Genomic DNA, 17,017 nt, shown 5'->3' with positions numbered 1-17,017 from the left:
CCTTTAGACCATACGAGTCTATAGTCTATAGACCAAAAGAGTAAGATCAAAGCAAAAAAACATTTAACCTTTTTTATAATTTACTGTTTCTTGATCTGGTGTACTAATAAAAATTTAAGTATAATTAAGTTTTTCATTCAAATGGTTTTTAAGTGGATGTTTTCATTCAATTTTTTTATTTAAATTATTTTGCAACAAAAAATGAAACAAAAAAATTTGGTTTAACAAATCGAATTATATTTTCTTAAGTTTAAGAATATTACTATTATTGAGCGATAAAACTCTTATAAATTTTTCCATTTTATTTTTCAATTTCAAATATCAATCGCAAAATTATTTGAATAACAGAATTTTAGAAGACTAAAACTCATTTGTTCAAATAAAATTTATTTTTTAAAATTCATAAAAACAACTTGTGTATTTATAGAAAATGTTTGATCTTGATATGGCTTTAAATAAAATTTATAAAAATAGTATCGCATTTTTTATATTCTATTCAAGATTTCTTGTTAAAATTTATTTTTAGTTAAAAGCTGTTTAAATATGATACTAATTTGGTTGCAGTTTTGGTTTTGCTGTAGTTCTTACTAGTACTTGTGGACTGTTCTTCTGAACTTTCAGACTCTTGATATCGCCTCAGGCTTGGATTCAGAAGTCGACGTTGTTACTGTTGCCATTACTGTTGTTGAAGTAGGCTTCAATTACATTTTTCTTTTTATTGATGAATAGTTTTCGAATTAGCAGCCTTATCAGTTGTATACCTGATCTATTTTGTATACCTGATCTGCTTTCAATCTGAAGATGATACAATCTTTTGTCCTCACTGCAGAGCCATTCACCATCCTTTTTTGTGATGTCAAAAACTACATTCATAGATCATACTTTCTTTATTTTAGTTATTTAACGCACGCCTTCAGCACTTGATCCAGTTTTGCCTGTACAACTTGAATTGATAAATGTGGAAAACTGAATTTTTCTGACAATAAACTTTTTAATTATTTTTAAATTTGCTTTATGCGTTCTTGTATCCCTTTGATAGATTCTCCCAAGAACAGATAGCAACCAACAGTTTGGATTTTGAGTGGTACCCTGCTGTTATCTTTCAGTGATTGTTCTTTTAGTGGAACAGTACTTCTTTTCCTATGTGATTTTTAGAATTGTACAAGATTTTAAGTCCTATGAACAGTTTTTATTTTTATAGCTATGAACAGTTTTTATTGGGAAGAAATTAACTCCAAAACCGCAAAGAAATCTTAAGGGTTTGGGCTGGGTTAAGCAATCTGCCTATTCGTTACTCTTCTTTTTATAAAAAAGTTGTATGGAATAAAAGAACCAAAAAAAGTTGACAAACATGAATCTACATGCATATATGCTATAATATAGATATATATATATATATACATATATATATATATATATATGTATATATATATACATATATATATATATATATATATACATACATACATATATATATACATATATATATATATATATATATATATATATATATATATATATATATATATATATATATATATATATATAGATACATACATACATATATATATACATACATACATACATACATACATACATACATACATACATACATACATACATACATACATACATACATACATACGTATATATATATATATCAGGCCTTGTTAAGAAGCGTTACGCAGCTCGCATTTTGCTTGCGAAAAGGCGGTTTGCCTACGCGTTCAGCAGTTTTGCGCTACGCAAAAACTTATATCTTTTAGAATATTTAAATTATCTTTTGATTGTCGTTTACGTGACGTTCAGAAGAAATAACATCGTAAGTAAAAGCATTTAACCGCAATTGTAAACTAATAGATTTTTTGTTAAAGAAACAGTTTGTTAAATAATTTTTTTGTTGTTGTTAAAAATTAGTTTAAAAAAATTAAGTGTTTTAAGTTTTATTATAAGGAATAAAATATATAAATTTCTTTTAAATATAACATTTATTTTTAGTCATAATAGTTTAAAAAATGTACGATTTATTTTGATGTAAATATTTTATTAATAAGATATTTTGTTTATTGTTAATTCAATAACGTAAAGTTTTAATGACGTTCGTTTAATTTATGAAAATAAATTATGATCACGAATATGTTATCGGTAATTGATAAACAACAACAAAAAAACTCTTTCTCGTTTAAAAACATTAAAATAAGTTCACATATTAAATAAGAAAAAATTTATTAACAGTTAATAAAATATACAAAAACCAACTGTAAAATCATAAGAAAATAAACAAACATAATTTTACGTTTCATGAAAAAAATATTTTTTTCAAAATAAAATTTAGTTCATATTTGAAAAAAATAATAAAAATGATTTTTTAAATAAGAACTTAGATTCTATTGGTAACTTTTTATATAGTGAGAAAAAAACAAACTGTTTGTATGATTTTTAACGCGTTAATAAAAAAACTTTAATTACCGTGCGGTACTTGAAAAGACGCGAGTGACGCAATATAACTTCTAACGATGCAAAATATATATGAAGAGTTGAGTTACTTAGAAATACTTTATGCGTTTTTGCTACGCAGCGAAATCTCGTAACAAGGCCTGATATATATATATATATATATATATACACATACATACATACATACATACATACATACATATATATATATATATATATATATATATATAAATTACTATACAATACAATTATAATAAACAGCTTTATACATACAAATGTCTTTATAAATATATGTATATTTGTAATAAATTATTTTATATGCAAACACACACACACATATATATATGTATCAATTACAATACAATAAAATTACAACAAACAGCTTTATGCATATTTATACTAATGTCTTCATAAATATAATTTTCTATTTTCCAAAAAATTAAAAGTAAAAAAAAAAATGAAACAATGTTGTTTAATTCAAATACTGTTATATAACAATTCAAGTAAAACATTTTTTCAAAAACAACATACTCTTTCTGGTCCTATTTTCATATCATGGTTGTTAATTCTACAAAAATATTAAAAATTAAACTTATGGTATTTTAGTATTTTAAATTTTAGTATTTTAAACAACTAAAGTTATTAAAATAAAACTTAAAATTTTAAATACCTCAATTTTTGATTTTCAATTATTGTTCCAAGAAGTGCCTTAAAAAAAAAAAATTATTTAAATTATTCATTATTTACACAAACTTTTTAAAACTTCCCACAACTAAGATTACTCCATCCTTTAACATCATCTTAAAAATCTAACTAAATCCAGTTTCCTAACCTGTAGTTCTGTAGCTTATCTATTAAATTTATCTTATTAAATTAATATATTATTTATCCGCTGGTTTGCATATTATTACTATTATCAAGGAATTTTCAAGCTATACTATCTTATATTTTTTACTCAGTTTTGTTTTATTTTTCACATGCACAATTTTTGTCTTTTAATATTATCCAGAGAGTTTTTTATATCCTTCACTACAAGCTTAAATCTTTACACTTTTGCGGGTAACATTTTTAATGGTTTTTGTGCAATGTTTTTTCCACTATCATATGTTATTTAATTTTTGTGATAACTATAGATTGCATGGGTTGTTTTTTGTTTGTATACTTGAATTGTTTTAGTTTTGTTTTGGTGTTTTATGAGAAATTATTTCTTATTTTGTTTTTAAATAACTAAAATAAGTTGTGTCATAAGTCAATAATATTAGTCTTTCTTGTACACGCAAGTGCACACCTCAAATCCTCTAATGCTCAGTTTAACCCTTATGTTATTTAATCACCACAACAGGGGTCAAAATAAGTGTCAGACATCACCGCCCTTCGGACCATTTTTGAGACCTGCTAGAGGAGGGCATTAAACCATTGGTCATTTTTTTCAGTAAAAATGAACAATGGTTGGTTGCCCCCAAAAATCAGATCTCAAAAACAGTCCGGAAGCCGCCGATGTCTGACACTTATTTTGACCCCTGCCGCAAGGTTAAGCCCTGTCATAACCGTAAACCTTTTCATAACCCTAAACCCTTTTATAACACCAAAATCCTCTCATAACACCAAAATCCTTTTCCCTTAACACAAAAACATAAATGAACTTTGAACCACTGCACAGAGAAAAAAGTTAAGCAAGATACTAACAAGAACATGTAACCCCACATGTATTCACAACTTAACCTAAAATCTTTCAACTATCATTAATACCTAGCATTTTAAAAACTCAAGCAACCAAAGACGATTTGCGAGTCTTGTTAAAATAACATGACTGCCTTCTGAAGCAACATTATTAAGGTTACCCATAATTGACATCTACAAGTATTTTTTTTTTCTACAAGTTTTTTTATCTACAAGTATTACCCATTGACATCTACAACTTATTTTTACTTTTAAAATCAAGTCAATATGCATTCATGTTTGATTGTTCATCAGCTCCATGGATCTAACTATGTTATTGTAACTTTTATAATGTTTGAATTTAAAACATAAATCTTAAATCTAAACATAACATTATAGTCTTTTTATTTGAATCTTTTGTTTTTCTGACATTATCTGTTGTTAGCTGTTACTGTATTTCTGATGTTAGTTTCATACCTACAAAATTTTATACACCCATTAAAATGTTTTGTAATCATTATTAATTTATTATTATTATTTATTATTAATTCATTTATTATTATTAATTTATTATTTTTCACTAACAGTTTTACACTTCATCTTACATGAGCAACCCTCAGAATTAGGGTTAGCATTTGGCAATGCCAACCAAATTGCAAAAAATTGCCAACCTTGCTTGTATGTTTTATGGTAACCCCTTTAAGCCAAATTTTTTTTGCCAACCTCTAACAGTTTGAGATCGGCAATTTATTGCCAACCTCATTTTTGCTAATTCCAAGGATTGCAGTAGTGTTTTTAACAGCTTGTTAAAAATATATATGAAACAATACAAGCTGTTCATAATTAATTAAATGTTTTATTATTCTATTTTCCTTTCCTACTTTACTGATTGATGCTTAAAAAAAGTCAAATTTTTCATTTTTTTAAATAATGATTTTAAATTGTGACTATAACCAACAACTTTCAAAAAAATGATAATTGCGGATAACTCTTAAAATAATTAATAAATTTACCATGTAGCTACTTAACACAAAACTTGATTCATTTTTGGCTGATGAGTAGACAACATCAAAAAAGTCAATTGTTGAACCCTACAAATCAAACTCAAAATTTAATATATATATATATATATATATATATATATATATATATATATATATATATATATATATATATATATATTTATATATATATATATATATTTTATATATATATATATATATATATATATATATATATATATATATACATATATATATTTATATACATATATATGTATATATATATATATGCATATATATATGTATATATATACAATATATATATATATATATATGTATATATATGTATGTATGTATGTATATATATATATATATATATATATATATATATATATATATATATATATATATGTATAGATATATATATGTATAGATATATATATATATGTATATATATATATATATATGTATATATATATATATATATATATATATATATATATATATATATATATATATATATATGCATATATATATGTATATATATACATATATATATATATATATGTATATATATGTATGTATGTATGTATATATATATATATATATATATATATATATATATATATATATATGTATAGATATATATATATATATGTATAGATATATATATATATGTATATATATATATATATATATGTATATATATATATATATATTATATATATATATATATGCATGAATGTATATACATATATATATATATATATATATATATATATATATATATATATATATATATATATATATATATATATATATATATATATAGCAGCACTCCGCTGTGAGTCAGACTATTTATCAGTCAGTGTATGTACTGAAGCCCCCGGCAGCAGGCTATTTTTGATGTCAGACTGCTCACCTAAATCAGCAGTATAAGATATTTGTTCTGGTCCATTTGTTTTAGCTTTGATCTACTTTGTTTCAGTATGTTTCTTTACTATCCAAGTTTTTTTCAGTTTCATGTCAAGTTTGTTCAGTTTAGAATATCTTTTACTTCATACTGTCTTTATTCGATGAATAGTGAAACTGACAAATTCACAAACTTTTTTTTACAAATAATTTCAAATTCTATTTAAGTATGATTTTTTATTCTACTTTTTTAATACAAAGTTCATTAGTTGTTTTATGTAAATAAAAATGTTATCAAATGTTAAAAACTTTAAAAATTGAAATAACTCCAATAAATCCAAGCAAGAGAGCAAAAAGCTATTTAAAATGACTTTATTTGAAATGACTGTTATTAAACCTTAAATGAATGAGTCTGATGCTCCTAAAATTGTTTTTATGTTATGTAACTCAAACTTAAACAAATAAATTTTTACAATTGTTAAAAATTGACAAATTTTACTCAAGTTATTAAATATTATAACATCTGCTATTTTAAACTTTGGCATTTATTTAAGCAATTAGACCCCCACTAGCTGGGTCTGGTAAGAGCAAGTAATATACTTTTATGGTTTTGTAAGTTTGATAATTTATTTTGAATTTATTTTACAGATTTTTTGAGGATTGCATAACAAAATATAAAAATTTTTATTTAACAACAGATTTATTTACATTAAATGTATGAACAAAATTAAGTCAAATAAAATATGCATTTAAAAATATTAAAAGTAAAAGCACTTAAAGAGAAAACAGTGCTCTTAAAGCAATTAAATATTAAAGCTATCATCTCAAGTTGCATCAACTAAAACTCAATCTTGCTTGACTCGTCATTCAGCAAAGCCTCATTTTTTTACTGATCTGTCCCTGCTCTAAAAACTTTTTAGATAAATTTAAAAGCAAAAACTTTACTTAAACCTAATGTGAACAAACTTAGGGAATAATAGTTGACAAAAGTGCCACACAATATTCAAGATGCTTTAAATAAATACACAACAACAAAAAACTTTTTAATAACTAGCATCTAATTAAACAAAAAAAATTGATTGTTGATCTAATGAAATCAGTTGATCAGAATGAATCAGTTGAATGAATCAGAATAAATCAGAATGAATCAGTTGAAAAAAATCAGTTGATCTAATATTTACAAGTTCCTTTATTAGAAAAATGTTTGTAATAGAAAATCATTTTTTAATATTTTGGCTGATTTGAACGATTAATCAAAGAGAAATATTCAGGGCAACTTTTTTTATAAAAATTGTCTCATCCTAACAGATGTTTTAATGAAATTCCTAAGATAATAACTTGGGTTGAAACACAAAAGATTGCTCCTTTGTTTTAAAATGTAAACACAAAATTACGCAAAAAAACTGAAAAAAAATTGTTGCAAAACATGCAACAAGAAGAACCTAAAATATTTTTTTAATAACTTATGTCATCCACCTAAAATATTAAGTTGGCCATTTAAAAAATAACTTTTATAAACACATGGATGACATAAGATTCAGACAGATTAAACATTCGTGGATAAGTGTTCCAAATTTCAACAGTTTAGCATAAAGATGAGTCAGGCAATCTTAGTTGGCTCAAGACAGATTTTCTGTATAAAATGCAAAAAACAGAAGTGATCCCAAATCATTAGCAATATTTTAACATATTTTTGTTTTATTCCGTCTTATGTAAATATTTAGTTAATAAAGAAGGATAGATCTTTTATATTTTTTTTATTTGAAGATGAAAGCGTTTATAGAATATGCTGTTATTTTAAAGATTGTTAATTTTTATACTTTTAATGCTCAATTTTACATTACATTAAATATCCCATCTTGTCTGGAAAAACATTAATGTAGACAATAAAAAAACAGGACTAAGGATAGAACCTTTAGGTACCCCAGAAGTTACAAGAAATAAAAAGAGAGTTAGCCTCCGAAAATGACTTTAATAAAGTGGTTAAAATGATTTGATAATCTCAAAAATTTTCCCAGATACACCATATAAAGCAAGCTTTTGAAGTAGAACTGCATGCCAAACTTTATTGAATGATTTATATACAAAAAACCATATTGATTGTCAGACAATAAGTTATTAGATTGAAGATAAAATGTTAGAAATTTATTAAACAAAGACTTGAAGACTTTGCTAATAATAGAGATAAAACTCATTGAAAAATAGTTGGAGGGGTCAGAATGATCTCCAGAGTTTTTAAAAACTGGAACCACAGATGCTATTTTCCAGCAAGCAGAAAAATAAGATTCAGTCAGCAAATTAATTTAATTTATTAGTTTAAAAATTTATTAAATAGTTTAGAGAGAACTGAAGAGAGTTCTGGAGTTAGAGAAAAATCAAAGTATTGAACTCTCTCTCTCTCTCTCTCTCTCTCTCTCTCTCTCTCTCTCTCTCTCTCTCTCTCTCTCTCTCTCTCTCTCTCTCTCTCTCTCTCTCTCTCTCTCTCTATATATATATATATATATATATATATATATATATCAACACTCGGAATTGGGAAAAATGAGGTCGGCAATAAATCGCCGACCTTGAACTGTTAGAGGTCGGCATAGGTCGGCAAAAAAAATTGATACAAAGGGGTTACCATAAAACATAGAAACGAGGTCGGCAATTTTTTGCCGACCTCAAACACTTTAAGGTCGGCAGTTAGGTCGGCATTGCCGAATGCCGACCCTAATTCCGAGGGTTGATATATATATATATATATATATATATATATATATATATATATATATATATATATATATATATATATATATATATATATATATATACACCATTAAAAGACTAATATAGGAATGTTGTCTGAACCACAAGCCATAGAAGAGTTAAATTAAGATATGACTTTAGAAACAGAAGCTAGATTAACTTTGAATTGTCTAACAACGGGTTAATCTGTTTAACTGGATTGGCAGGAAGAGTATGGCTAAAAGATTCAAGAGTTGAGTTAGAAGAAAAGTTCTTTGCAAAAAGTTCTACCTTATCTTTGGAAGAAAAGTAATAAGATCAGTCCCAGAATTAGAGATAGAATGTTAGAATTATCTTTGTTAAAACTGTTAAAGATTTTCTAAAAATCTCAAGAGCCTAACTTCTGAGATAAGATATGACATTTAGTGAACTGGTGATGCTTAGCATAAGACACATTGGTATCTTGCAATAAAAAATAATATTTGTTCTCAAATGAGTTGTTCTTTTAAACAAGATAAAAAATGATTAAATTTTTTTTAAATTTAAATATCTTTGCTTCCAACAAGGCTGCAAGCAACCACTAATTAAAGTTGCAAGTTACTGGAAGAGAAAAGATGAAGATTGTAGAGCAAGATAATGATTGACAGATGACTTAAAGGATTGCAAATTATATGAATCAGGACTTAATTGAATGACGAGTAACATGAGAATGAATTTTAGTAGATGGCACAAGAGACTAGCTCTTTAAAGCAGTCCCCATTATAGAATTTGAAGAAAAGAGAAAGAGAAGCAACATTACGACGATGTGATAATGGTTGGCTACAAGAGCAGGTCCAATTATGTTTACAATGCATTTTTGCACCTTGTCTAAAAGAGAAAGTGCATCATTAGAAGATCCGCCCCAGAAACGGCAACAGTATTTCATACAAGGCTGGATTTGAGATTGAAAGAGATAGAGAATAGAATCCGAAGTAAGAAAGTGTCGAGCTCGATAAAGAGATGCAACCTTAGCAGATGCTAATTTTGCAACATGTTTGATGGTTTCCAAGAAAGATCAGAAGTAAGAGTTAATCCTAGAAGATGAAGAGTAGATGACTCATTGAGCACACCACCGTTCATAAATATAGGAAGATCTAAATTATTGCGATAACAATTGGCTGAAAAAAATTGAGTTTTATCTGAATTGAAGTTCACCAGCCACTGTGAGCCCCATGCTGTAGCAGAAGTGAGATCCTTTTCAAGCTCAAGTGTTGGCTTCTTATCACGACAAGAATAAACGGTAGTATCATCAGCAAACAATGCCACCTTAGATGTGAGAATATCTGGAAGATCGTTAATATAAATTAAAAAGAGTATAGGGCCAAGGATAGAACCTTGAGGAACCCCTGAACTTACAGAATAAGAAGAAAAGTGCTGTCCATCGAGGACAACTTTTATAGTATGATTGGAAAGGAAGGATTCAATAATCTTAAAGATGTTGCCTGATACACCATAAGAAGAAAGCTTATGGAGAAGACCAGCATGCCAAACTTTATCAAAAGCTTTAGAAATGTTAAGAGCGATGACCTTAACCTCTCCACCTTTATCTAATGCACGATAAAACCTATCGGTTATTACTGTAAGTAAATCAGCTGTAGAACGAGAAGACCCAAATCCATATTGATGGTCAGAATGTAAGTTATTAGATTCAAGATGAGAAATTAAGTGTTTGTTAAAGATTCAAAAACATTGCTTATAATAGGAAAAAGACTAATAATAAGGATGGTAGTTAGACAAATCAGGTCGCTCTCCAGAATTTTTGAAAATAGGGACAACAGATGCCTGGAAAACAAGACCCTTATAAGCACTTGTTGAATAGTTTTGAAAGTATAGAGGACAGTTCCGGAAAACACTTCTGCAAGACAATAACAAGGATGTTGTCCGGGCCACAAGCTGTAGAAGAGTCTAACCAGGAAATCAGTTTAGATACAGAAGCTGGAGTGATACAATTGTCAACCAATGGATCAACCTGTTTGTTGGCAATATCAGGTAGAACGTAACTAGTGGAATCAAGAGATGATATTGATGAAAAGTTTTTAGCAAACAATTCAGCTTTGTCTTTAGGTGAGGTGACAAAGTCTGAACCATACAAGAGAGGTGGAATTAAAGATTTGCCCTTATTATTAATACTATTAAAGATTCTCCAGAAGTCAGGAGAGCCTAATTTTTATGATGAAATATGAGATTTCATGACCTGAGAATAGAAGGTTTTGGCGTTAGACAAAAACTTTTTACAATGGTTTCTAGCAGTAATAAGCAGACGTCTGTTTTCTGGAGAATTGTTTTACTGATAGATATGGAAGTAACAGTTTTAATTGGCAATCGCAGCAGCACAGTTATGTTAGGAAAACTATGGAGGAGAGTGAGGCTTGACCTAGAATCGTCGAGAGGGAACAAAAGATTTCATGCCAGCCTTTGAGTTAAGATTGAGAAAGGCAAAAGTTGTGGGCTTTAATGCTTGCAGAATCAATGACACTAGAGCCAAGCCATTCAGTGTGATGAGCATTAAAGTCACCGACAACAATAATATAGGCTGATGGATAAAGAGAGAGGGTTTGGTCAATATGATCAGAAAAACATCAAAAAGAGTGCATTCTTGAGATGAAGGACAGCGATATAGAACAAAGAGAAAGGCGATAGAGTGAAGTGGTGCTAAACCAAAGCACATGAAAGAATAGTCTGTAGATTCAAACCAAGTTTCACGACAAATGGGTGAATTTTTATGAATGTAAATGCCCAGGCCAAGCATGTGACTATTGGAGCCTTTACGAATTAAAGGAAGATAACCATCAACACTAAGACCACAAGATGAGACAGCCAAACTCAAATTAGTCTTACAAAGAATAGGTCTGATGAACTTTGCAAGAGATACGACTCAACAGAAGAAAAGTTACTTCGAAGACAACAAATATTAGTGAATGATAGGTTTAGAGAACTTGATGATGATGATGGTTTTTTGTGTTTTATAGTTTTTGGTACTTTATTCATTTTTAAATTTGTTAAAGAACATAGATAGTACTCAGAACACTGTTTAATAGCCCAAGCAATTGCCACATTACTATTAATAAACCCTAAGCCGTAACAAAGGGCTCCAAATAGTGGAAACCATGAAGAAGAGGCTTAACCAAAATGAAGGAATAAAAACTTGGATCCAGGAGGTTACATAGGAGGCACATTTATGAGCTAAATGATAAAAAACATCAGCCCAAGGACCATCACAAAAAAATTAAAAAAAAAATTCTAGTCAGCTTTACAGTAGCAGTATGTAGTGCAATTATAGGGTAAGTCTGAAGAAGAAATACAAGAGGAAAGATTTAAAGAGACAATAGAATGGTCGGAACTACCTTAAGAATAAGGACAAACTAAACACAAGTGTGAAGGTAAGTGATTTGAGTTGTCTGAATAAGAGATTGAGAAATACAAAAGTTATTATCTTCAGTGCCAGCAGGGTCATTAGTGTTAAAGCCAAGCCATTCTATTTGATGAGCAATAAAATTGCCACTAACAACAATACTGGCAGAGGGGTAAAGCAAAAGGGCATGATTAACTTGATCAAAAATTACCTAAGTCTAAAAGGGTGAAGTCTTGAGAAGAAGGAGAACAATAAAGAACAACGAGAAAGGTGATAGAGTGAATTGGTTCGAAGCAGAAGCACATAAAAGACATAGGATTCAAACCTGATTTCTTGAGAAATAGGTGAATTGATGCATAAGTATATGTCAAACACATAACTATTGGATTCTTTGCAAATTAAAGGATAGTAGCCATCAGTTCTAAGATCTGAAAAAAGTACAGCCAAATTTATATTAATATCACAAAGAGCAAGTAAGTATGGTTGATTTTGCAAGAGGTAAAATTCAACTGATGGAAAGTTGCTTCACAAAGTGTGGAAAGACCACAAATAATTGTGAAAGATATATTGATACAGTTAGGTGGTGGGATGATTTTTTATGTTTAAAATGACCCTCAATAGGAGATAACAGGAAGAATTACTAATTCACTATCAAGGAGGTACATGCAAAAGTCTATGACAGGAGTCAAGAAGATCCACTATTCATTCTCCTAGGCAGGAAACAGTGTAACATAAGTTTACATCTATGCCAGCCTAATAGATAAAAAAGGGCGTAAGGCCCTAAAATTTTTGTCTTGGAGGTCTTCTTTAAGACAGTAGCTGTAAAAACTACTTTCTCCTAGAAAAGCAAACCCTACAAGGAAGCAGAACATAGAGCAGGTAGTACTGCATGACATGAAAACAGTAGCATAGTGATTACGATGATCCTGAACTTGACCTAACCTGAAGTAGTTAAAAAAACTTACTTTGAACTTAAACTGAAGGAAATATTTTGCATTAAATAATGCATTAGGAAAAACATATCTAACAGAATACTAGAAATTAAGGAGAGCATAAGGTTAATAGTTGGAATCATTAGTTGGTAACTGATTTAAGCAGAACACAAACATACTTATAGTAACTTACGGGTAAGCAAACACAGTAAAAAAGGTTTTAAACAGAACACAAAAATACATATAGCAACTTGAAGGTGAATGAACATCATGAGACAGAACACAAACATACATATAGAAACTTATGGAATGATGAATACCACGCCAGAGGTTCAGACATTGAGACAGAACACAAACATTGAGACGTTCAGACATTGAGACAGAACACAAACACAGAGGTTCAGACATTGAGACAGAACACAAACATACATATAGAAACTTGTTAAATTTAAAACTGGATTTTGACTGCTCTTGTACTCAGTTATATTATATTATATTATATATATATATATATACATATATATATATATACATATATACAAATTATATCAACCCTCAAAATTAGGGTCAACATTTAACAACGCACAGTGGGCCAGAATGCACTTTTACTGGACAAAATTCATAACTAATTTAATATTAGAACTATATTCACTAAAATTAGTATGAGTGCTAATATGATGTCTGCGCTTTTTATGAAGGTAATATTTTTTTATTTCGTTGCTATGGATACGTTTATTTTGCTTAGCAACAACCTACTTTTGTTATCTGCAGATATTTTATAAGTGCTATATTCACTAAATTTGGCATGAGTACCAATATGAGATCACACTTCTTACAAAAGTGATAATTTTTTAAATTTAGTTGTTATGGATACTTATATTGCTTAGTTACCGGATACTTTCCTTAGTTACAAAGTGGTAAATTGATATTTGAATATCTTATCGGATTTTTGACCCACCTATATTGAATAAAAATTGAGTATTTAGGTAAATAATGTTTTAGGAATAATAAAAGCAAAAAATAGTGCAAGAAAACGTTATCAATTTTAAATTACATCAAAAAATTATAAAACAATAATATCGTTTGAAGATTGTTTAAGTAATTGTAAAACATCTGAAGGAAATGCTTTATGATTTGTTTGGTGTGATGTTGATTTACGCAATGATGAAATAACAGGATCACTGGAAACTAGGAGTCTATTGATAAGATCAGTATTTGTTGCTTTTCTGGATGTTTTTCGGCTGAAATTTTCGCGATAAGATTTAAAGTCTTTATTTCTAGCCTCTTGAGCTTTCTCTGACATAAGTCCGATGGGTAATGTAAGGCTTTTAATTATGTCATGTCCATGTATCAATACTTTGTGAACTGATTGAGCCATGTAATACCATGGATAAAGGGATACATATAGTCTAAAAGTGTCAAAACAATAATCCTTGAACTTTAAGCAGTCTATTTCATATCCTGAAGAGAGCGTTACCAAGATAATGTAAAATCTGAATATAAGGTTTTGGTCAATACCCAGAATTTCAGCTGTTTGTTCATATGCTGCAAAAGCACGCCTTGAGGTATTGCCATCATTACTTGTTCCAGAACCACCACTTTTAGGGAAATCAACAACAAGTCCCATTTTGTTCATAAAATCAGTCTGAATCTTTTGTTTAGCTACAGATGCCTTTTCTTTGTGTTCTTTAGATCTTGCTTGCCACTTTCTTGTTTCTTTTTTATATGCAATGTGCAATAACATCTCAAAAAATCGAATCCATGCATGAAGACTGGAAAGACCATATTTGAACTCTCTGTTAGTATAATCTATATTAAGGATATCAAAACTATTCATATTTTTTGGAGAGACACCACACACTGAACAGCATTGGTATGAGTTATTTTTTTCAGATAATATTGTTTGAACCTTCCCATCAATCATTGTAAGTTCAATAATACAATTCACTTCAATAGAAGATCCGCAAACCTCTAATAAAATCATACCCAAGCTTTCTATCTCACTTTTAATGTACTGAACTTCTTCAATCACAGATTCCTTGGATTCCATTTTGTATGCAAATCTTATGGGTCTACAATAGGCTGTGGAGGACGACTTTTGATTTCTCCAAATAGGCACCTTTCCGTTGCTGTTGTTAAATCCAGTCAAATCCAATGGGACAAGACAAGTAATAAATAATGATTCTTCACGCTTTAAATCTCTGTTAATGTCGGGTTCTGATAAAATTTGTTTATAAATGCTTTGGCCAGTAGCACCATCAAAACCAGCCTTACACGTTAGTGTCATTGTTTTTATTGCTTTGTCGTTCAATATCAAGTGCCTTAGCACAGGTTCCTGAACTGCACAGATTCTTTGCAAAGTATGAGTCATTAAATCTTTTAAAGGAACTGAAGCTGAATAGTCCTCCACTGTTATGTTTGCAGGATAACATTTCAATTTTGCATCTCTGACATCATTGTAAGCGGGGTAGATGTTATATTCTTTCTCCAAGGCTCCGCTTCTAATCAATTGATAGGAAGCTTTTGTCAGACTTGCATCAATTATTAAAGCCAGTGCTTCGTCTGCTGAATATTTAGTTGCTTTATCTGTATTTGATATATTTAAAACATTCTTGGCAGCAATAACAACAGATTCATCTCTAAATTTTTTATTAGCAGCAAAAAATAATTCATTGGATGAATGATACAAGATACACGCCGTTTTTTAGTTTTATTAGAACTATTATCAAATGCAACTGGTTTTCGACCACGTCTACTTGCAGTTGGTTCATTGTCTTTTTTTCTGACAATTAAATATTCATTAAGCCAGTTCACAAACTTCTTTTCAAAATTTTTCACAGTATAGTTTGCAGATTTCCACTTTTTTTTATACAAGTAAACAAATCGTTGAACAGCATGTCTAAAATCAACATCTTTAAAATCAGCAAATTTTGGCTGAATAAATTTTAATATATCTTCAGTAATATTTTGTTTTGAAATACTAAGATTGTTTTTTTGGAGAAAATTATGAATGTCTAAGTTTAACAAAACCATATCTAAATAATTATTGTAACAAGTATTTTGTATTTAAAAGTAAAATGTTATAATATATATGCCGCCTGGACTACTAATACTTGTTAGTAATTAAGTTACTACAAGTGTTAGTAATTAAAATTAAAAGTAATTAAATTACTGTCAGTGTTAGTAATTAAATTACTAACAACTACGGAAAATATGTTGTTGCTATGTTATGCAAAGTAAGGTATCCATAGTAACCAAAAAAAGTTGACCTCATAAGAATTCTGAATCTCATTTTAATACATACCCCCAATATTGTGTATTTAGCGCAAGTAAAATACTGTTAAAACAACGTTAATGTAAAAATGAGTTGTTGCTATGCAAAATTTAGTACCATAGCAACCAAGTTAAAACATACATAAAATCTGAACGGGGATTTAAGGGGACGAGCAATCAATTAAAACTCGATTGAAGCATCATATAGCTCAAATAAATATAAGACAACACATGGCAAATTGTGGTAAATATTAGTTATTGTGCGGCAAAAAAAAAGTTTCTTAAGAAATTTTTTTTTTATCTGTGATTTTCAAAGTATAACTGAGATAACGTGCTATAACAAATTTATTTCACACATTGGTTTTTCTTATCTCTAAATACTCTAGAATAACATGTACTAATTTTTTGTTTCAAAAACGTAGATGTAATTGAAATATAACACAACGTTGATGTCACCGTTAATTACTTATTTATAATTTTTTATTTTTTTTTATTTTATCTCAATATTCAAATGCTTAGAGTCCTGGTAACTAAGGGATTTAATATAAATAAATTATCAATAGATTTCTCCTAATATATGTAGATACTAAAATTAAATAGGTTTTCAAGATTAGACAACTAAAATTTTTCCCATTTTGTCCACCTACTGGCCCACTGTGCAACGC

At 28.5% G+C, this 17,017-nt stretch overlaps 1 protein-coding gene across 1 annotated transcript in view; it reads right to left on the bottom strand.

Annotated features, from left to right (window-relative positions):
- Positions 1-17,017, bottom strand: part of LOC100200134 (AP-5 complex subunit beta-1) — a 109,378-nt gene that overhangs the window by 78,628 nt on the left and 13,733 nt on the right. The window contains exons 7-9 of the mRNA XM_065793041.1: positions 5,130-5,207; positions 3,128-3,165; positions 2,989-3,025 (exon numbers count right to left, since the gene is read on the bottom strand). Coding sequence (XP_065649113.1) covers positions 2,989-3,025; positions 3,128-3,165; positions 5,130-5,207 — 153 coding nt within the window. The remainder of the gene's footprint in view (positions 1-2,988; positions 3,026-3,127; positions 3,166-5,129; positions 5,208-17,017) is intronic.

The sequence above is a fragment of the Hydra vulgaris genome, chromosome 03 (assembly GCF_038396675.1).
Source record: "Hydra vulgaris chromosome 03, alternate assembly HydraT2T_AEP".
Classification (NCBI taxonomy): Eukaryota; Metazoa; Cnidaria; class Hydrozoa; order Anthoathecata; family Hydridae; genus Hydra; species Hydra vulgaris.
This window is presented reverse-complemented; position numbering and strand designations above follow the sequence as displayed.